The 23,033-nt window shown below is 44.8% G+C and overlaps 1 protein-coding gene and 1 long non-coding RNA gene across 3 annotated transcripts in view; one reads left to right on the plus strand and one right to left on the minus strand.

Annotated features, from left to right (window-relative positions):
• The window catches only part of LOC147019525 (uncharacterized), a 75,504-nt gene that overhangs the window by 38,279 nt on the left and 14,192 nt on the right, over nt 1-23,033 (plus strand). The gene's annotated exons all lie outside the window — the stretch shown is intronic.
• Nucleotides 912-20,155, minus strand: LOC147019526 (uncharacterized). 2 transcript variants are annotated; one of them, XR_015061448.1, is made up of 6 exons: nt 18,170-20,155; nt 17,864-18,037; nt 17,531-17,703; nt 17,149-17,324; nt 16,825-16,989; nt 912-1,918 (listed from the first exon to the last, which is right to left on the minus strand). XR_015061448.1 is itself a non-coding variant. In XM_085894071.1 (3 exons), the coding sequence occupies exons 1-3, from the start codon at nt 18,329-18,331 to the stop codon at nt 17,581-17,583; spliced, it is 459 nt and encodes a 152-aa protein (XP_085750197.1). In that variant the 5' UTR covers nt 18,332-20,155; the 3' UTR covers nt 17,381-17,580. The 2 variants fall into 2 exon arrangements, 1 of the variants encoding a protein (XP_085750197.1); XM_085894071.1 differs by lacking the exons at nt 912-1,918; nt 16,825-16,989; nt 17,149-17,324 and having other exon boundaries at nt 17,381-17,703.

A 23,033-nucleotide genomic window follows, 5' to 3' on the forward strand; every position in this document is an offset into this window, starting at 1 on the left:
CAGTCAAACATGGAGGAGGTTCAGTGATGTTTTGGGGTTGCTGTGCTGCCTCAAGCACTGGGTACCTTGAATGTGTGCATGGCATCATGAAATCAGAAGATTACCAAGGCATTTTGGTTCACAATGTTCAACCCAGTGTCAGAAAGCTGGGTCTCTGTCGAAGATTGTGGGTCTTACAGTAGGACAATGACCCCAAACACACTTCAAAAAGTACCCAGGAATGGTTCAAGACAAAACGCTGGACTGTTCTGAAGTGGCCAGCAATGAGTTCAGATCTAAATCCCATTGAACACCTGAAGGGAGTTTGGTCATTAAGCATAACATATCATTCTCTTTACGAACCGCACCTCCACCCCTCACCTTTCTCTCTGTTTTTTTTCCTCCTTCCCTCCCCCCACCTCTCTCTCTCTCTCTCCCTCTCTCTCTCTCCCTCTCTCTCTCTGTCTCTGTCTCTGTGCCCCCTCCTCGCTCACCTCTCTGAATAAAATGCAGCACTCTCCTCCCACACCTCTGTCACTGTGTGTGTGTGTGTGTGTGTGTGTGTCCCTCTCTCTCTGTCTCTCTCTCACCCCCCCCTCCTCGCACCACTTCCCCCCACCCCTCTCCCCTCCCCGGAGAGTATAGCGATGTTTGGTAAAGCGTTGCTCTCCCCACTTCCATCTCCCCTTCCTCGCTCTTCCCCTTTCCGAGCTCCCCTTTCTTCACCCACTTTTAGCCTCCCTTTCCTCTGTCGTCTCTCTGCTCCCCCCTCTCCTCCCTCTCCATCCTCTCTCTACTCTTCTCTCCTCCTCTCTCTCTCCTCCTTTCTCTCCCTCCCTCTTTCTCCCCCCCTCCCTTAACACCCACTTCAGTGAAGCGACGGGTTGTATTTTTGTACATATCTTTCAGTTGTGAAAAAAGAATCGTCAGCTGTTAAAGTGATTATTGATAAATCATGAATCAATGACCAAGGCAAAGAATCAGACAAAATGCTCATATCATTGAACTGTTAAAAAGCAAGTTGAAAAGGCAGCAGCCATACTGTCATGCTGTTGTAAGCAGCAGTTTGGATCCACAGTTATTTCCAAGTGCAATTGCATGAGGGACAGGGAAGAAAGATTGCATCTCTCAGATTTCGACAGTGGCTACAGACAAACTATACAGACAACATTGGAATTCTGTAATGCACACCGTAAAGAGGGATTCAAAGAATTTCGACAAATGGAATACAGCAATACACGTTTGGAGATGGGGTAAAAAATAAAAAAAAACATGGAGACCCCAATGAGATTGAAATTCCAGGAACCTGTTTCAAACTGGAACGTCCAACGAAGCACCAAATATATGCAACCACTTCCTTCAGGCATATTTCAGTGATCTTTGCTGAATGGTAAAGTCAAATGGCTCGCACAGACTGGGTTGTAGAAAACCACAGAGGATGGAACAAGCATTTTGTGAAAAACAAGAAAAATATGGATTATTAACAAATGAAGTCAAATAGTGATTGAAGGAGGAAATGAGTTCTCGATCAAAAATTCAAGTTCTTGTCCACGGAATCTGAGTGAATCAAGTAGTCTGATTCTGCGTCGTCAGTGGAAACGTACAGCGATGGATAGAAACAACAGGATGTTGCAGTTACTACGACTACTACTAATGCAACCATCACAACTCGTTTAACGACCATTTTCCCCATGTTAGGAGGTCAGCATATGCCAATCAATGCACTGTTGATTTCATCCATAGCGTGGAATTAATAGTGGAGTACCAGAAGCACCAGCTCCCTACAGAGCCGCCAGGGGATCATGCCATTATCTTTAAGATTCTGAATACCAGAGCAGAGTATCCACCATTTGGGAGATCTTGTTCTCAGTGTGCAACACGTTCTTCTGACAATCTATTTAGGTAGTGTATAGGCAACAGACCGCTGCCTCGATCGCTCCTGAAAATATAATTAACATGGTTTACATACATGAAGCAAAAACATGTATACTGTTTATGTGCATAGATAATACATTGTGGTTATATAACTCAGAATGTTTACAATTTTATTGGACCCACTACCCTCAAGGAAGAAAATTCCAAGATGGGCGAATTTATTGTTATTTTATTTTCAAAACTTGATGTAATCAAACGAAACATCCCTGAATGCTTAGCTTCCTCAGTCAAACCCTCACAGAAGAGTAAATAATACAGAGATACACTTGCTTTTTTATCTATAGATTTAAAGAAAAGGACATGAAAGAACCAGAAGGTTGTAGGTTTGATTTCACGGAAGCTGAAGATAGGGAAATTGAACTCAAATACACAGAAGTTATTACCTCCACCACCGAAGGTGAAGGAGGTTATGTTTTCACCCCTTTCTGTCTGTTTACTACTTGCAAAATCGAAGATTTTTCAAGGATATTGGTCAATCCATTTTGGTATTGTCTGTCTGTCTGTCTGTCTATTTGTTTGTTTGTTTGTTTGTTTGTTTGTCAGCCACAGGGAACAATTTAAAACCGATCTTCATGAAACTTCATCAAGTTGTAAAGGTAGTCTCAACTAAGAAGCCGATTGATTTTGAGGTCAAAGGTCACCTTGAGGTCAAACTTCTAAAATCATCAAATCTCATCTGAAAAAACATTAATTTTCATCCAATTAACCTGGAGATTAAACGGCAATTGCATCGTGCGTTACTGAATTTGGAAACCAACTGTTTTTGAGGGCAAAAGGTCAAAGGTAAACTCAAGGTGAAACTTCTAAAACCATCAATTTTCATCCAATTAACCTGAAGATTAAACGGCAATTGCATCGTGCGTTACTGAATTTGGAAACCAACTGTTTTTGAGGGCAAAAGGTCAAAGGTCAACTCAAGGTGAAACTTCTAAAACCATCAATTTTCATCCAATTAACCTGAAGATTAAACGGCATTTGCATCGTGCGTTACTGAATTTGGAAACCAACTGTTTTTGAGGGCAAAAGGTCAAAGGTCAACTCAAGGTGAAACTTCTAAAACCATCAATTTTCATCCAATTAACCTGAAGATTAAACGGCAATTGCATCGTGCATTACTGAATTTGGAAACCAGCTGTTTTTGAGGGCAAAAGGTCAAAGGTCAACTCAAGGTGAAACTTCTAAAACCATCAATTTTCATCCAATTAACCTGGAGATTAAACGGCAATTGCATCGTGCGTTACTGAATTGGGAAACCAACTGTTTTTGAGGGCAAAAGGTCAAAGGTCAACTCAAGGTGAAACTTCTAAAACCATCAATTTTCATCCAATTAACCTGGAGATTAAACGGCAATTGCATCATGCGTTACTGAATTGGGAAACCAACTATTTTTGAGGGCAAAAGGTCAACTCAAGGTGAAACTTCTAAAATCATCAATTTCATTCTGAAAAATAATAATCGATCTACATCCGATTGACCTGAGCTTTGATTAAGATTGTCAATTTTAATCTTCATGAAATGGACAATTTGGTGTATCCATGGCAACCTTTGGAGAGGGAGGGTGGGGGTGGATTTTACAATGCCATTTTCTTGTTACTTGGCAAAAAATAATTATTATTTTGACAACTATGTTGATTACCTCCGTTTGTGTGTTTGTTTGTCTGTCCGCTCGCCTCCAGCCCAAACCGCTCAACAGATAATTCTGAAATTTTCAGAGATTAATGTCACCGACCCTGCGACTGTCCCGCATTGAAGTTTCGTAAAATTTGGTCAACCAAAAAGGTCTACGTGGCCAATAGGCCAATTTGAGCCAAATTTTCTAAAATCCTCAAATTTCATCCGATTGACTTTAAATTTGAACGAGATTTGAATGTCAAGTCGGCTAATTCAACCACCTATTACTTTTGAGGTTATCATAGGTCAAAAGGTCAACCCAAAATAGGCCAAATTTTGAAATTGTTTCTAAAATTGTCAATTTTCATCCGATTGACTTGAAATTTGAAGACCATTTGCAATTCGGATCACTGAATTCAACCACCTGTTAATTGTGAGATCAACTTCGGCCGAATTTTCTAAATCCTCAATTTTCATCCGATTGACTTGAAATTTGAAAATGACTTGCATGTCGGGTCATTGAATTCAACCGCCTATTACTTTTGAGGTTATCATAGGTCAAAAGGTCAACTCAAAATAGGCCAAATTTTGAGATTGTTTCTAAAATTGTCAATTTTCATCCGATTGACTTTAAATTTGAAGACCATTTGCAATTCAGATCACTGAATTCAACCACCTGTTAATTGTGAGATCAACTTAGGCCGAATTTTCTAAATCCTCAATTTTCATCCGATTGACTTGAAAATTGAAAATGACTTGTATGTCGGGTCATTGAATTCAACCACCTATTATTTTTGTGGTTACCACAGGCGAAAAGGTTAACATAGGCCGAAAGGTCAACATAGGCCAAATTTCTAAAATCTTCAATTTTAATCCAATTAACTTGAAATTTGAAGAGCATTTGCATATCAGGTCACTTAATTCAACCACCGACTAATTTTGAGGTAAACATAGGCCAAAAGGTTGACATAGGCCAATTTGGGCCAAATTTTCTAAAATCCTCAATTTTCATCCAATTGACTTGAAATTTGAAGAACATTTTTATGTCAGGTCAAATAATTCAACCACCGTCTAATTTTGAGGTAAACATAGGCCAAAAGGTCAAAATAGACCAAAAGGCCAATTTGGGCCAAGTTTTCTAAAATTCTCAATTTTCATCCGATTGACTCAAAATTTACAGAGCATTTTCATGTCAGGTCGCTGAATTCAACAACCAATTAATTTTTAGGTCAAAAGGTCAACATAGGCCTAATTTTCTAAAATTGATAGACGGGGCCAAAAACTAGATTTATCACTATATCTCAAAAAGTTGTGGACGAGTTTTGACAAAAGAAGGTGGATGAGTTGAATAGGTGACAAGAACAAGCAGATTGGATTTTTGTTTGGATTCAGCCCATCAGTCGGATGCAAAACGTGAACTGTTCCACCTGGCAGAGGTATGCGTTTTACCGAGTACCCGTCTACTTTGTGCTGTTTTGCCAAGTTGTCACTACGAATGATTTTTAATTTGTTTGTTTGCCTGTTTGTGTGCAGGATATCTCAAAATGTTGTGCACGGATTTAGACGTAACTTGGTAGGCACGGTGGGTGGGTGACAAAGAAGAATTGTTTAAATTTTGGTGAAGATCCAAATCCGGAACCGGATCTGATCATTTTTTTTCAAAGATTCTTCGCCATTGAGAGATAGTGCTAAACCGATTATGTAGCACGATACCTCAAAAAGTTGTGGACAGGTTGGGTGTGTGACAAGGACGAATTGATTCGATTTTGTTGAAGGTCCGAATCCGGATCTGGATATGAAAATTATTTAATTCAAAAGTGATTCTTCACCATTGAGAAATAGGGCTAAAAACGATATATATCATGATATTTCAAAAATGTAATGGGCCCGATATGTTCTCGTGGATCAGGCATTGCGTGGCGGAGGTATGTACTCGACCAAGTGCCCTTCTAGTTGGTTTGAAATGTAATCTGGTCTAAAGGGTTTGGCTGCTTCAAAGAAACATTGACGTCTAAAACGTGCATCAGATGCTTTTATCTGGTATTTCTAATGTATAAGAGTGTATGTTCCTCATCATTTAAGGATGAAATACTGACACTACAAACATTACAACATTATAATTGCTCCTCAAATGCTTCTGAGCATCAAAATCCGATCGAGAAAACTTTGACCATCGATCAATTAATGAATTCTGTGAAGCAAAGTAGATCCACCGATTTAACATCAAAGCTTCCATGCTAATATGGTCGCTTGCAAGTGTCGAGACAAACATAATTGTATTAAATTTTCAATTTGAAAATACACCTTTCATGAAACGTAGATGACCAATTTAACAATTCCTCCAGTATTTGTACTCGTGTTGCATTCGCTGCACCTATTATTTGCAACAGAAATGCAAACAATGTGGATATATTACTGTATGTTTAATGGGGGCAATAAAAGCCATTAAATGCACAAAATTCAACAACTGCTCTCGTTTTCCCATTTCCTCTTACTTTCCCCTTCCAACCACTTCATCTCACTACTGTTTTATCCAATGCCTTTACTCTTATTTTAAGCCTGGTGTTGGCTTAACGGTCAAGGTGGCTGACTGGTGTTAACGGTCAAGGTGGCTGACTGGCTGGCTGAAGATCTTAGGGCCGTTGAAATAACACCAGGTGGGTTGGCTCAGTTGGCAAAATCAGTACCAGCTTCCTGGTACCAGTGGCACTGCATCAGCGGCACAGCCACGCTTCCAGACAATGATGCAACAGCTGCAGGCTGCATACCAAACAACTCCAACTCCAACTCCAACTCCAACTCCAACTCCAACTCCAACTCCAACTCCTCCAACTCCTCCAACTCCTCCAACTCCTCCAACTCCTCCAACTCCTCCAACTCCTATTCTCTTCCTTTTCTCGATTCACCTCGAACGCATATCCCATGAGTATGTATTGTAACGGACTTTGGCTCCCGAATGGCCGTGACGTGAGACCGCCAGAGACAAACTCCCAAGATGCTGAGCGTATCCGTTTGTAATTTAAACTAAGTGCCGAATGGCAGCTCGGGAAAATGTTGAGATCTTCAGTTTGGTTACACATCACGAGAACCTCACTCGCAGGTGTCTGCTGTCAATGTACTTGCTCACGGACAAAGTGAACAAACCCAGAAACTAAAAGGAATAATAAATAATAACGTTTAACAAAACGTGCAGAAATAAACTAGGGAAGGAGCACATGAAACAACCAGAGTTCATAGAATAGAACACGATACCCCATGCAGTGTTCAGGTTCATACTTCAATTTTTATTTAAAACATGACTTTAAAGATCGTTTTAAAAAATCTGGAAGTTTACCAGTGTTATTCACCGCCCTCATACAGTACGATATAATCAGACGTTGAGTTGAAGTTTCGGAGCTGGAGGCTTAATTAATGCCCATAGTACACAGCATCAATCGGCATCGTACATAGCTATATAGGAGGCCTCTTCTTCACTCTGATACTGCATGCTCTCACATGCCACACTCTCTTATGCTATATATCGATCATGCTACATTCTTGGAAGTATTGTTACGGATTTGGAAACCATCTGCACACAGACAGTCAGAGTCCCCGTAGTTTAGTTATTTCGATAAGTATGTGTTAATAGTTAGAATCCATTCCCCCCCCCCTTTGTCTAATGGGAATTACATGTGTGCGCTACAAATTATTTTTTAGTCAGGTTTATTACATCTTTTACAGCAACAACAACAACAACAACTACTACAACATCCACTACAACAACGCCACCGTCCCGCACTCGACTGGTCGCCATTGCCCATGTGTTTTCGGCTGAAGGCGTGGGCGGAGCCTCGAACGCCTCAGATTGAGGCTCCGTCCCAAGGAAGGACATGGACCGTTTCCTCCAGCCAATGAGCGAAGGGCGAGCATGACACGCACGCCCCAGCCAATCGGGAGGTGACCACGAGTCATCCGACAAACCGTCGTCCAATCAGGAGGCGAGTGGGATGAGAAGAGGCCCCTCCCACCAAAAGAGGAGTAGAGTGGTTGTCTGGACCAGTGTTGGGCAGACAAGGGTGCGTTCTGCAGGATCGTGGCGATTGCGGTCTGCGGTCTTGGTGGCGAGTGCGGCTTGGTCTGGGTCGTGGGTTCGAGTCCCACCATGGTGTTTTGCGTTGGAGCGCTCGAGCTGGGATCCCCGTTCCCGTCCACGGACTCTGAGCTCCACAAGTGCGGGTCCGGTGAAACCGCACGAGGCGGGGAGGTACCCGGCTCTACCAAAAATAAACTCACGAGGTCCATTTCTTGTGTGTGTGTGTGTGTGTGTGTGTGTGTGTGTGTGTGTGTGTGTGTGTGTGTGTGTGTGTGTGTGTGTGTTTGTGTGGGGCGCCGTCGTGTAAGTAGAATTGTTTAAGTGCCTTGCACATACCTGCATTGCTTTTAGTCGGTTTAACTCTGCTCTGTCTCCCCCTCCCCGATTATTCTTTGTAAAATAAACCCCTGTTAAATGTACCAGCTCGTTTTCTGTGCTTTCCTTCATTGGCCTAGCATGGTGCGGATTTGAGAATTAGTAAAGCCATTCGGGCCGCTAAATTGTTAACTTGAACCGACGGATCTTGGTAATTCCCACTTGCTTTACACCTAGATCGGGCTCGGTAGATGGCCCGTTCCACCCAAGGTCCATTGAGGGTGTGACTTCCCCGGTAATTTGACGGCGTGGGTATTTATGTATATTGAAGTTAGGCAATTAACCCTACCTCACGTCGTCGGAGAATTTGCGATCACGGTCCCTAAGTGACCCGTCGACTCCGGAGTTGTCCGGGGTAACGACCTATCAATTCTGGGTGTTCGGTGGGAGACGACTCTACTGCTCCACCTTGTGGTCGTTTATCACCACCGAAACGCGGCCCACAACAGTATGACGGTGATTTGTGTTCTGCAATGTTCAAGTGTATAATTCAATTAAATTTAAACTCGAAGGGCACTCGGTGGAGTGCCTACCTCTGCCATGTAATGACTGCTCCACGAGAACATATCGGGCCCAATACATTTTTGAAATATACTGAACAGTACAATGTTGTTTTTAGCCCTCTCTCTCAATGGTTAGGAATCACTTTAAAAATTAAACAATTCTCGTATCCAGATCTGGATCGGATCTTCACCAAAATCGAATCGATTCGTCCTTAACACACATCCAATCTGTCCAACCAAGTTTCATCCGAATCCGTCCACAACTTTTTGAGATATCGTGCGATATATTAGTTTTGCCCTGTCTCTCAATGGTGAAGAATCACTTAAAAAATTATCAGATCCAGATCCAGATTCAGATCTTCACTAAAATTCAAGCATTTCTTCCTTGTCACACCTCCAATATGTTCATCACGTTTAGTCCAGATCCGTCCACAACTTGAGATATCATGCTATATATCGTTTTTGGCCCTATTTCTCAATGGTGAAGAATCACTTAAAAAATTATAGTAGTCGGATCGGGATTCAAATCTTCACCAAAACCCAATCAGTTCGTCCTTGTCACTCACCCAACATGTCCACAAAATTTCATCCAGATCCGTCCACAACTTTTTGAGATATCCTGCACACAAACAAACAAACAACGACAAACAAACAGACAGACAGAAAGGGGTGAAAACTTAACCTCCTTCACCTTCGGTGGCGGAAGTAATAAAGGTAAGCCTGGTGTTGGCTTAGTGATTAGGTTTACTGGTTTGGGATCCGATGATCCTGAGTTTGAGCTCCGTTGGCTGCTAAATTAACACCAGATGGGGTGTTGACTCAGCCTGTCATCCTTCTGAGGTCGGTGAAATGAGCACCGGTGTGCTGGTAATTGGGGCATTGCATCAGCAGCATGGCTGCGTCCCTAACCAACGATGTAACCAGCAGCTACAAGGTTGCACATGAGTGTGTGTGTGTGTGTGTGTGTGTGTGTGTGCGTGTGCGTGTGTGTGTGTGTGTGTGTGTGTGTGTGTGTGTGTGTGTGTGTGTGTGTGTGTGTGTGTGTGTGTGTGTAGGCTTAAAGAGGTTTAAAGGCGGATAATTTAATTCTGGTTTAAATTACACCACCCTTTCTAACATGTTACATTAGTTATTTGTGCTTGTTGTTTGTGTCCTTTATAATGACCTTGATTCTTGGATGCATTTGTCAAGAACTTTGATGTCAGCCTGTTATGTTTCTGAGGTTGGCAAAATGAGTACGAGTGTGCTGGTAATGGAGAGCATTGCATCAGAGAAACAGCCGCGCCCCCAGAAAATGATGCAGCCAACCAGCCACAGGCTGCATACGAGTAAATAAAATAATGTAATTAGGATATAACAAATAATTAGCTAACTCGCCGCTTTAATCCCTTGGAGTCCATTTTCATTACAATATGAAGTAAATAGTATATATTGTTGTAGTTTTCCGCCCCGCCGGCGTGCGAGTGACCACTTTTAACCAATGGCTGCCGCTCTCGCCCACCGAACGTGCAAACCTAGTCGCAGCTTTCGGAACAACGCTGAAATCCAGCTACGGGTGTGTCTCAAATCACACCACAGCCTTGTCAATACTCTACCCGCGCTTCAGGGACCGATCGCCGAATGGTCGATTTACCTAAATAATCGTGCGGGCAGACTACCGAGAGACTGTACCTCAACGGGGCCTGCTTGGAAACGAGCCGCTTAAGCAGCTCGCTCCGTTTTGTGATAACCGAGCGGGGTATTATCGCGAAGCCCCGTTAGACCCGATTCTTTTATCGGCTATTAAAAAGCCAGCTATATTCCAAACTCAATTATGGCAGTTCAATGAGGGAAAGGACGCAACGAACGGGTGAACATTTAAACCATGACATTTATTTCACACCCGTAAGCAGTCATGCAGTCATGTATACAACCAATGCACGTATGCAATCATGCAGTCATGTATGCAACCAATGCATGTATCGGACAAAACACGAGCAAGACAAAGAACTACAACCGTCTATTTATTATGTACACACATGCACTTAACAGTTGCACTTAACGGACTTGGCGCCACGTCATTCTTGCAAAGAAAAACCCCAGAAAAGGCAAGGGGGCAGAACTGGACCTCATGGGTCTTTATAAGTCACGGAGCTGTTGAGACCGCAAAAGCTCCGAGAGACCGCGTTGGTTACCTGTCGCCTTCGTGGCGACTCGCTGGGCGCTCCTCGACGTCCCGTCCACACAGCAGCTGGCGTGACCGCGGCTCGGCCCAGGCCTCGTCGTGCGGCCCGGTCGATCGGGTCTAGTCAACAACGCCTCAGAGGAACGAACGGGCCTTTGCTCTTTCAGAGTTGATGCTCTCTTAAGAGCCCTCCCGTTCCTCACTGTCGTTTGGACTGTCCCGGGGCCTGATCACCTCGGACCGTTATGCCGCTGGTTGGCGACTCCTCTCCGGCCTCTCTCCAGCGACCCACTGTTCGGCATGGCACGGCACGGCACGGCAGGCCACGCTCCTAGCTCCAGTCTCCTCCGCTCTCTCCAGATACTCACCGACTGCAGACTCCAGACTGACCCAGCTCCCCACGCGACTCCACACAACTGCGCGCTTGGCGTCTCTGCACGCCCTTATATTGGATCCGTGAGGCGAGGTTTTGATCTCCGATCTCTCACCTCTGACCCCCCGCTGGCTCCGCCCCTTTTGATCTTTTGATCCGAATTGTCGCGAAGCTCGGAGAGAGAGGACGTGGGTGAAATCATCGACCCTCGCCCCAACGAAGGAGTCCCCGCGTCTGGTGGCAGAGATGTTGTTCGTTCAGGACGCTGTTGCCGGTAACAAGATGGCGGCGTTCTTGAAGATGAAGGTGAGGCGATAGTTGATAGTTGATGAGAGCAATGTTTTCGTTGTGGAGAGGTTTGATGAGAGGGTGTTGAGGAGATGGCGAGGAGATGTCGTGGTTGGCGTTGTGGAGATGTGGTTGGTAGTTTGTGCTGGTTGTTGTGAAGGCGGTTGTGGAGAAGATGGCTGTGGTTGTTGAGATGCGGTTGGTGGTGGTTGTGGTGGTTGAGAGGCGGTTGGTCCAAAATAAAGACAGCAAAAGAAAAACACTACCTCAAAGATCACAGCCCTGTTACACGAATAAAGCCCTCTATACCTTGGTGGGGAAATCTATCTGAACACGTACTTATCGACATAACTGATCTAAGGACCTATATGGTGTCCTGTGAATTTCCACAACCGTAACAATATTTTGGATTACGCTAAGTACAGAAATTTACTGTAAAAGTGAAAAAAATAACTTCCCAATATATTCCACACATGTATATTGAAATATTCCTCAATAAGACATTTAATTTAGGAGCTGATTAAGAAGAAAATAAATGTTCTTGAGATGCCCAGTCAGTCCTGACTTGAACCCAATTGAACATTTCTGGAAAGATTTGAAGATTGCAGCCCATCGACAATCCCCATGAAACTTGGCAGAACTGGAGTCATTTTCACGTGAAGAATGGGCAAATATTTCACCATCTCACTGTGCAAAGCTGGTAGAGACCTACCCCAAAAGACTCATAGCAGTCATTGCTGCAAAAGCTGCTTCCACCAAGTACTGACCGAGGTCAAGTCAGGTATGGGAGCATGTGCCGGAGCAGCACGTCGCTGCGTCCATTTTCCGCCGGGACTCAAGGGGCCTCCATCTGGCCATCCCCTAAGCAGATTCCTGGCCCATCCCCATCTCCTTGAGATGCCAATCAATCTGCTGCATCCATGAAGCACATGGTCGGTGGTGCAACCACGCTTGGCTGAATACTTTTACAACCAGTGAATTTTGATTTGTACATGTTTTGTTCAGGTATTCCTGACACGTGACCTCCTTCAACTATAACAGTGTTTAGTTTGATCCCTTCAGTTATGAATATAAAAGTTAGTTTGGAAAAATTGTTTCCACATCATTCATAATTCATCTCAGTGTGGCATTATTGGTAGGGGTGAATACTGTCGCGTCCAGAGGGTTTTAAACTCTACCTGGACAGATGGCCAAACTTCTCCCTTGGAGGCCTACAGCCGAGACTCTCGGAGATTAATGTGTGCACACTGGAAAACAGTTAAGTGCTGCACCAGGAAATCAAAAATACACGGACACAAGCAAATAAAATACAATAAATAATAATTTAAGGAACAGAAAACCAGCAATTATAATGAAAATGAATCAAGACGTGAGGGAACCTAACTCTAATTGAGGCACCTCCACACAGGTTTAAATACGCACAAGGGGCAGATAAAATATAGAGAAGTAATCCCTCCTTTATTTTGGCACTTAGCTGTGTGCCAGCGATGGTCTTGAGGGAGCTTTGAATCGAGGTGCTTCGTAGACGCGCCCAAAAGAATGGCGCCAAGTTGCCCTCTCGCAGCGGGAAGAGCGTACGTCAGGCGATTCGTGGGCAGTAATGAACACCAAGGCTCAGAGACTCCGTGCAGCTTCATTTCACAAGTAAATAGGCCGACCGTTCCTCTCTTGCACCCGGTCTGTTCACCACGATGGTCGATGGTCCACACGACGAGACGATTTCTGAGGCACCGTGATGAGGCCACAAAGCACGCTGTCCTCCCCTCCTCAGAAATGCACGCACTTCACGGCTCAGCCGAACCGTCGATGGCCAACGTCCTGCTCAGCACGCGAGTCAAATTCACACAACACGACCATGAGAATCGTGCGGCAAAGCGAGATCCTCTGTGCCCGCTGATTAATGTGGCCGCTTCTCTCTCGTGTCCTCTTACATCCTCCCGACACAAGTCATTCCTCCCTCGGTTATTACTCCACCTCTGCTACTCTTCTTCTTCGACTTCACCCAAACCAAACTCCTCCGGGGCATGGCCTGCTCGCACTAAACCCGGGAAGGCGGGGCCTCTGCCCCCCCCCTGCACATTTTGCTTGTTTGTTATCGTGGTTTTGGTTATAAAAACATAAGGAAAAGTCACAGGGGACAATTATACACTGGGGAAGTTGTCAGGTCAGGTCAGATTAGATCTGTGACTTGCTACAGCTACCATGTAAATCTGTACTAACCTGTTCCGTGGTTTGGTTGTCGGCGACTAAACCGTCTCCCCCACCAAGTTTCTTGGTGAGAAGGGTGTATGATATGGACATCCAGCAAGATGAAAAACAAAACCTGTCAAAGGGTGAAGGAACTCCTTGTGAGCCGATAGCCATCCATATCTAGTGCCCAACTGTGTCTGTGGTCGTCCTCCTGCAGTTGGGTTACTTTTTATTAGGAGGTTGGTGGCAGGATTTGCACTCCGACCACCGTAAAACCCTTCATTCTGCAAAACACAAAACAATCTGAAAACCCACTCCATGGGAGCTACCTCCTGTATTGCTGCTCTTGTTAGGGCAGCTCACCAAATGACAGGATTGGGGCAAAGTCTTCGGGACCCCCAATCTTTGATGACAAGAGGGAAACCTCAGGGTAACCTTCCTGGGTCAGATTACGGTAGTGTGTGTTGGGGTGATGCTGAGGTGTCGTCTACCAGACGGCGGTCCCTTCAGGTGCATGCCTGGAATATCCTATCCCTAAGGGAGCATGATCACCTGTCTCCGTAATCATCTGAGCCCAAGCGTTTGGACATCGGTATTGCAGCACTCCCTGAGGTTCGGAGACCGGATTGCAGTGATATCATGGTGGGTGATTACACCTACTATTGGTCTGGTTTCTCTGATGGTTACCATTCCCAAGGAGTTGCTGTAGCTGTGTCCAATAAGCTGAATCCAATAATAATTGAGGTAACACCGGTGAACGAGTGTATTATGAGACTAAGGATTCGTCACTCCTTGGGTGTCATTTCCCTGGTCTCTGTTTATGCTCCAACTGAGGCGAGTGATCTCACCGTGAAGGATGCATTCGATGTCACACTCGAGTCTGTGGTTGAGCATTGCCCCAGGCAAGATAATCTTCCAGTCTTGGGGGATTTCACTGCATTGATTGGAACTGATGGGGATGGTTATGAGACGTGTGTTGGTCCTAAAATATAGTTGCTCCTCGCTGGGATTATGGGTTTCCTGGATCAAAACCAAGATCCAGACTTTCAATGACATATTAGATGCTGCTGTCCTGTCTGTACCTGTTTGTGGTGAGGATGTTGAGGTCACGGAGAGACTGACTTACCTTGGCAGTGATATTCATATCTCTGCTGGCTGTGAGCCAGAGGTCAACAGTTGTCTGGGTAGAGCCTGGAGAGTCGTGGATTCACTGGATAATGGGGTGTGGTGCTGCCGCTACCTGTGTGGGAGGATGAAAGTCCGAGCCTTCAGGTCCTTGGTGCTTCCAGTCTTGCTCTTCTTCTTCTTCTTCTTCTTCTTTCGACTGCTCCCGTTAGGGGTCGCCACAGCGGATCATCCATATGATCCGCATAGTGATTTGGCACATGTTTTACACCGGATGCCCTTCCTGACGCAACCCTGGTCGCCTTTTGCGACACAGGGATCTGGTACACCTATTTTAACCGGGGTATACACTGGCCCAGTACACTGGTACTCATTTCGCCGACCTCGGAAGGATGACAGGCTGAGTCAACCCCCTGGTGTATTAATTCAGTGGCCCAACGGGGCTTGAACTCAGGACCTTTTCAATCCCAAGCCGCTGCCCTAACCACTGTGCCAACACCAGGCTGTGCTTCCAGTCACCTATTGGCCTCCGTCTGGCCATCCCACCAAGCAGATGCCTGACTCATCCCTATCTCCTCGAGATGCTGATCAACCTGCTGCAACCATGAGGCATGGGGTCAGCCCATTGGCCTCCTCCACTCACGAGGCTCCCTCGCTGAGCGAATCTGGTGAGCAGGATCAGCATCAGGAAAATGAGCCGCATGTAATTGCAGCCGCAGCTGACGCTCACTGACTATGCAGGCAACAAATCTCATTTGAGTCTCTCTCAGCAACCGCTCGTTGGATACAAAGTCCGACCAGCGATAGCCAAGGATTCTCCGAAGAGACCTGGTACCAAAGGAATTAAGTCTCCATCTCAGATCCTTCGTCAGAGTCCAAGTCTCACATACATATAGCATGACTGGAAGCACCAAGGACCTGAAGATTCGGACTTTCTTCCTCCTGCACAGGTACCGACAGCATCACACCCCATGATCCGGTGAATCCATGACTCCCCAGGCCCTACCCAGACGTCTAATGACCTCTGACTCACAGCCAGTAGAGACATGAATATCATTGCCAGGGGAAGTGAATCTCAACACGACCTCAAGATGCTCACCACAAACAGGCACAGACAGGATAGCAGCATCCAATATGTCATTGAAAGTCTGGATCTTGGTTTTGATCCAGGAAACCCATAATCCCAGCAGCTTCGACTCCTCATTCAACACTTCGAGGGCCCCCAAAAGGATATCGAAAGTCTCCACAAAGATGACTACATCATCTGTGAAATCAAGGTCAGAGATCTTGACATTCTCAAACGATGCACCGCAGCTTGATCTCTCCGACATCCTCCCCAGAATCCAGTCCATACAAGTGCTGAAAAGTGTGGGGGGCAACACGCATCCCTGACGAACTCCAGTGACAACTGGAAATAAGTCAGGGATGGATGGTACCACCACATCTCACAGCACTCTCAGTACTCGAGTATAGATCAGACATCAGATTGATCAGTTTTGGTGGCACACCAGGAAGACCAAGAATCCTTCAACTTATAGCATAAAACTTACATTTCTCAAACCCCATTTGTTACAATTTAGAATACATTAATATAAAATTTTTCCTGCACAATCCCATTGAGGTGAAACTGTGAGCAAATATGACTGTCGCTATCTGGGATCTTGGCACAGTGATAGATGTCCAAAAGACCTCACAGTGATCAAATCACAATGAGGCAAACAGACCGAGCAATCGTGTTTGCAAAAATAAAAGAGCATAAAACAAGTATGCTGTGATCACAATGAGGGATTACGGGAGGGAGGCCGTGGTCCCCTTTCCAGGGGGAGATATGGCCGTTGGGAGCACAATTTGAGTTTGGGCATGGTCACGATGCCGCATGGCCAGTTTGGTCTGAATACAGTTGTCGGTTCCTGAGAAGAAGATTTTTGAATGAAACACCAATATTGGGGGCAAACCCCCCCTTTCACTCCCTGTAAATGGGTGCTGGATGGGGAGCACAACCCCATGAGACCTTGCTGTTCTGATGCGTTACACTAAATTTGGTCCATATCGATCAGGTAGTTTATGAGATGTTTTAGTTCAGTGTTCATGGACGTACAGACGGCCGGACACTGGGACCCACTCTGAGCTTATTTTGGAGAAATGACCGAGTAATTTGTTCAGATCACTCATAATATTTATGAGCCCCTGACATCGTAAGCATATTCACCTGCTGAAAAGTCGGACAATCCTGTTTTCCTGCAGGCCTGATCATGTTCAACAAACAGTTCTCCAAGAGCTCGCCCTCGCTTTCCTGCTGACCCTCCTTCAAACGTCATTCGAGCTGTACAACACGTGAAGACTGCGTTTGGCACAGCCTCTTGATGTCTTTGACCTTAAAATGAATTGAAGGAATAGAGGGGACAAAGAAGAGACACATTATATCAAAGAAAAGAGCAAGCTATATTATTTCCCTCCACCATGTAGCATCTCAACCTGGAACACAAGGACACGTTCAATTTGATTCAGATTTAAATTGTCATCAGGAACTCACCTGCTGGAGTGACTTTGTGAGCCGTTCTTGCCCCACTTACAACCACTCAACCATTCTACTTATTGCAGCAAGCTTTACATTGTGCTGCTTTATGTCCTCCTCAGTTGCATTTTGTTGCAGGCAGTAATCTGGAAACGAACCTCTTCCTTCTTCAGCTTCTTTTTCAGGAGCTGTTTCTGTGAAAATCGTGCGTCACAAAGGACATACATGATCAATGCGTAATCGTGTTTGCAAAACTAAAGGCGCAGAAACCAACAAAGCTTCAATCACACCCAGGAAATAGATGAACGAAATTCCATATGTCCAAGTTCTACAAACAAAATAATTTATTCAGATCACACTCGGAATGTTGGTTAGCCCCCAAGATCGCAAGAATATCCACCTGATGAAAAGTTGGACAATCCTGTTTTCCTGCAGGCTCGATCGGGTTCATCAGAGGGTTCTACAAGAGCTCCTCACCTCATCCTCGTTTGTCTCCAGAGCCTCCTCCAAATGTTGTTCCAGCTTGACAAAATGGAACATCCGCTCTTGGTTTCGCTTGTTGAAGTCTTTGACCTGAAAATGAATTTAGGGAACAAAAAAGAGACAAAGTATATGACAGAAAAGAACAGGCTATGTTATTTCCCCCTCCCAGATTGTATCAAAAAGAATCTCAACCTGGTACACAAGGAAATGTTAAATTTGATTCTGATTTAAATTGTCATCAGGAACAAACCTGCTGGACTGTCTGACTGAGTCCGTCCTGCTCCTCTTTTAGCCATTCAACCATTCCCCTTATTGCCGCAAGCTTTTCATTGTGCTCCTTTTTATCCTCAATTGCATTTTGCTGCAGAAAATTATTCACGGAATGAACCTGTTCCTCATCTTGTTTCCTCCTCAGGAGCTGTTCCTGTCAAATCACGTAACACAAAGGACATGCATGCTCAATGAGTGATGCACATGCCTGACCCGGAATACGAGGCAAAGGGAAAGTGTCTTTTCTGATCACTCAGGTCTGACCAGAATGTCACAACATGCTCACCAGCTGGACCATATTGTGCTGCTCCTGGTGATGCTTTACATGTTGCTCAATGTCTTGCTCCATGAAGAACACTGCTCTGTTGGTTGGTTTAAGGTCTCTTTTGAGCTTTTCATTCTGAAGATGAAGTTCCTCAAGCCGCTCACTCTCTTGGGGCATTTTCATGTTGCACCATCATCCCTGGAACTTGTCACGGCGCTGGCAGCCAAGGTTCATCCCCCGACCCAGATTGTTGTGACGGGTGGTTAACACCAACAACCCGGACCGTCGAGCTTCTCCCTTGGAGGCTGACAGCTGTGACTCTCGGAGATTAATGCATGCACGCGGGAAAAGTGCACAATGGTGGTGTGACAGGGGCACAGAAATGGTTGCACAGGAGGGTTTCTACTCGAACCCCATGACAAATACATGGATACAGCCTCTTAAAATGAACACATTTAATGTAAATAGACATCTATTTACAAAGGACAATAATTGTAATAATTATAAATACGTGAGGTAAATTAAATTAAACTCTAAGACGAGGTGCCTCTGCACACTGACTCAAATACAGACAAGGAGAAACGAAATAAAATAAAATCTCTCCTTTATTCCGGTACTTACCTTGGCCCGGAGATGGTCTTTGTGGAACTTGGAATCGAGGCGCTTGTATGTGCAAGTGTAGACTCCCGCAAAATGGCGCCAAGTCGCTTCTCTCACAGTGGGACAAACGTACGCCAGGCAATCCGCGAGCGACACTCAACACCAAGGCTCAGAGACCCCGTGTCGCTGCATCGTGCATCGATCGTCCTCACCCACCCGCTATTTGACATGCACGAGGCTCGGGGTCCATTCCTCACGACCCAACCGAGAGCCAAAAGCCAGCGTCTTCTTCATGCGTCAAAGCAAAGCTCACTGTAAAGCCCTGTTCTTCCAGGCAATCTAACTACGTTCTTTCTTGACCGCGTATGTCCCTCACTTGGCATTCAACCGTTCTTCCCCTGAACTCAACTCTGACTCGTGCGTGGGCTCTCTGTCCTATTTGATCTGCTACTTCCGACCGACTTTGTGCGTGTGCTCTCCGTCCTATTTGATCTGATACCTCCCACGCCCTCTTCCTCTTCACGCGTCTCATGTCACGTCCATCAATCATCAGCCTTGGAGGCGTGACCCCCTGCCGTCACCCTTGGAGGCAGGGCTTCTGCCTGCTCGGCACGTTTGCTTGTTTGTTATCATGGTTTTGGTTGTAAAAACTTCAGGAAAAGTCAATCCTGGGGGAACTTATTCTTACTCCCTGGCTAATTAACACCGCACCTCACACTCCCCCTCCACTCCCGCCCCCCGTGTGGTGACTCATCACACTTAAGCTCACAGTTTCCCCACTTAATTATATCGAGAAGTCTCCAACACGTCCATGGACAAAACAACTATTCAATCCTAACTTCCCTATTCAATTCCACCATCTATCCCAACAACCGTAACAATATGGCAATAAATATAATCACTGCATTAAACAGAGGGAAACATTTTAAAGCTAACATCGTGCATGGTTTGCTCTATTATGATGAGCAGAAATCAAGCAATTAAAAAAACTCTTAAAAACCAAAAACTTGTGACCTTTGATTGAGTTAACATGTTGTTAAAGAACCCTCTACAAGGGCTTCCCCAAAATGACATCATCACCTTCGGGTTCACACAATTGGTGGTTCTTGGCATTTACCTTCTGCCCAAAATAGGTCTTCTTCTTCTTTGGTTCATTCACATTCTCATCCACACTTTCTTCTGTTGTGGGATTGCGATTTACACACAGCAACCCCTTCATGTAATTCATTAACCTGTTGAACAAGGTTTTTCTCTGGTGAAGCCATGTGGTTTTCATCAAAGGTTGTGGCTGCTCTTGGAGTTTCTCTCGTTTTCTGAAGGTCTCTTGCTTGCAGTGTGGTTGGTGTGATTGTCCCAGTTACTCCATCGACCACCTGAGCTCTCTGATCACAACTTTTCCTCACCATATTTCCTCGAACTGCAAATCATTTGGGGGAGATGGGTTAAATTAAGTGTGAGGTTCATCAAAATAATTGATCCTGCAACGTGTCCGGGTCTTTATTGACCACGGTCATGTCAGGCAAAGTCACCTTCGGTATCCCACTGAGCAAGCTGAGTTATTGGTTTTCAATAAAGCATGCGAATGATCACAAACAGGTGTACACACACTAACCAACGGTTCTCTACACGGCATTTCCCTCCAAGACAGAGCAGGAATGCAAGCTTATAATCTAACAATAATTGTCAACAATAACGAAGTGCACTCTGTGAAAGAAAAAAATAATTATATTCATTTCATTCTCAATTATATTCACTTCTTGGTGGTACTTTTTAAACCTGAACACAGTGTAAACTAAGGTCTTACTTTTGTACTGGAGTCAAATGACTGTCAGTAAATTCTCCCCCTCCCTGACAGTCTTTTGACCTCCATAGTGATGTAGATAAATATTCAAGTGAAATAAAATTGTATCTTACAAAATCTATTGTGCTTTTTTCTCGCTGGAATGCATATAACTAAGACGAGTATCTCCAATGTTTAAATGCAACTGCCCAGCTTCTGAAGAGAAGAACGCCTTGTTGCCGTCTCATTGTCTCGTTGGAATCAAATAACTCCTGGAAGGCTACAGCCACAGACGCCTTGCTTTCTCAGAAAAATTAAATAACACCATTGGCTTTTGATGGCAAAGGCCACGTTCGCTGCATGAAAACAACTGGGTGTTTTGAGAATGCATGTTCAAAGTACTGAGCTCATGTATGTATATATATATATATATATATATATATATATATATATATATATATATATATATATATATATATATATATGTATATCTCTCTCTCTCTCTCTCTCTCTCTCTCTCTCTCTCTCTCTCTCTCTCTCTCTCTCTCTCTCTCTCTCTCTCTCTCTCTCTCTCTCTCTTTTTCTCTCTTCTCTCTCTCTCTCTCTTTTTCTCTCTTCTCTCTCTCTCTCCTCCCCAAACTTATCATCTTGTTTTTTTCATGGCTGACCTGGCATTGAATCTGAAAACTCTTGCCATGAGTGTGCCTCTGCTCCCGTCCCTCTCCAAGTGGCCATGTGCGCAGTTCTGAATTATTTTGCCTTGTGCCCATCAGCCCTTTCGTGGTTGAATTGCCAGATGTCTCACCCTCCCATGTTTTTTTTCTGTCAAACTCTTGTAAAGGGGCTTATTGTGTGCATTTTGGGCAGAAAGAGGTTTGTGTTTGATATTGCTTGTGTCTTGTTTTTCCATCTTTCTGCATGCGCATGTTTGTTGTTAATAAATGGCCACAGACTCCGACAGAGAAGAACTGAATTCTGCCACAACACCAACACACGCACATCAAAGCCGTGTCAACCTCAATAAGAGATGAACACAAAACATGTACAACGAAAAACAACCTCCTTCTGCAATCACGGATCAAAATAGGACAGAAAACAATAAAAAGAGCAATCGGCAATTACAGACCTCGCCAGGACTTGTTTTGTGTGGTTTATTTTGTGTGGCGTTTGTGTGCTGGTGAGTTACGTAATTAATTGGAGACATAACTAGAACTGCCACTTTATAACTGCTGGCAGTGATGACTGGGTACCAAGAAGTCCCAGTTTTATGTTTAAATTATATATTAAAAATTCTGAAAATAAATTCAATTCAAATCAAAAGGAAGACCAAATCGGTAAAGTCCTGCATTGGAGTCATCAGAAGGAACCCAAACAAGCAAAAAGCAAAGTTGAAGTCATCAGGAGGAACCTGGATAGGATTCACATTTCAGCTGCCACTCCTCCACCCTCAAACCCACCCAGGCACAGCCAAGTGAGACTTATTAAAGAGAAATAAAAAAAAGAACCCAGATCAAAAAATTAAATAATTCTGGCTGCCAGTCTGATGGGATTGAAATTTAAAATCGATATTCCCATCACTCCTCGATAATTGTGTTTTTTTTTTTTTTGTATCCCTTGGTCGAGGCTCGTATGAGAGCTAACACACAACTCACAGCAAGGAGGCATCAGACAAGAGGGGCGGGAGTGGAAGGGACAAAACAGTGGGGAACAGACACATTGGGTGAACTGTGGAAGGGAGAGGGATGGGGATGGGACGGGGAACATGGCGAAGAGAAGATGGACATTTCAGGGACTTTCAGGAAGGAAAGCAGGAGAAATTAAGGAAGTGGGCTTGGGTGGATTATCGAGGGTAGAAAAGATCGAGGATTTGGATGGGGGAAGATAAGAGGTGGTGGTGAACAGCTGTTTTGAAAGCCTGGAGGGAAGAATGGGAAAGAATAGAGTGAGGAAGTTTATTCCAAAGGCAGGAAAAAGAGGAATGAAAGAGTGAAGATGAGCAGTGATTCGTGATTTTGGTAGTTTTACCAGAAGGGGGTTGTTGGCGGACCTTGAGCGCCCTGTGGAAATGTGGTGGGGACAAATCGCAGAGAGAGCAGGGGGGGGGGGCAAGGCTGGAGAGGAGTCGGTAGAAGACAGAAAGACCACCGACCAACCTGCGGTGATTGAGTGAGAGGCCCAAAGACTCAGCTTCATTGCGGGAGATGCCGATGATCTTAAATGCCCTGGTTTCGACAGCGTGAAGCCGAGAAAGGTGGGAGGCAGGAGCACCAGCCCAGAGGGGAGAGCAGTACTCCATCAGGCTACGGACAAAAGCTTTGTAAGTGGTCAGGAGCTTAAGAGGGCCGAGGAAGGACTTAGCACGGCGGAGGATTCCCAGTCGGCGACTGGCTTTTGAGGCGAGGTTGGACATGTGACTTTCCCAGGAAAGGTCATGGCAGATAGTGAGACCTAGAAGCTTGAAAGAAAAGACTTCTTCCAGAGGATTGTTGAGAAAGTGGATGGGGG

The sequence above is a fragment of the Eptatretus burgeri genome, chromosome 9 (assembly GCF_056783735.1).
Source record: "Eptatretus burgeri isolate ZD-2024b chromosome 9, Ebu_testis_v1, whole genome shotgun sequence".
Classification (NCBI taxonomy): Eukaryota; Metazoa; Chordata; class Myxini; order Myxiniformes; family Myxinidae; genus Eptatretus; species Eptatretus burgeri.

What these genes read in the sequence shown, in the direction of transcription:
- LOC147019526 (XM_085894071.1), bottom strand. Translation starts at nt 18,331, where the DNA reads ATGAAAATGCCCCAAGAGAGTGAGCGGCTTGAGGAACTTCATCTTCAG. An exon ending in AGCACAATATGGTCCAGCTG is followed by an intron (nt 18,038 to 18,169) that starts GTGAGCATGTTG and finishes GTGATTTGACAG; the next exon opens with GAACAGCTCCTGAGGAGGAA. An exon ending in TCAGTCAGACAGTCCAGCAG is followed by an intron (nt 17,704 to 17,863) that starts GTTTGTTCCTGA and finishes ATTCATTTTCAG; the next exon opens with GTCAAAGACTTCAACAAGCG.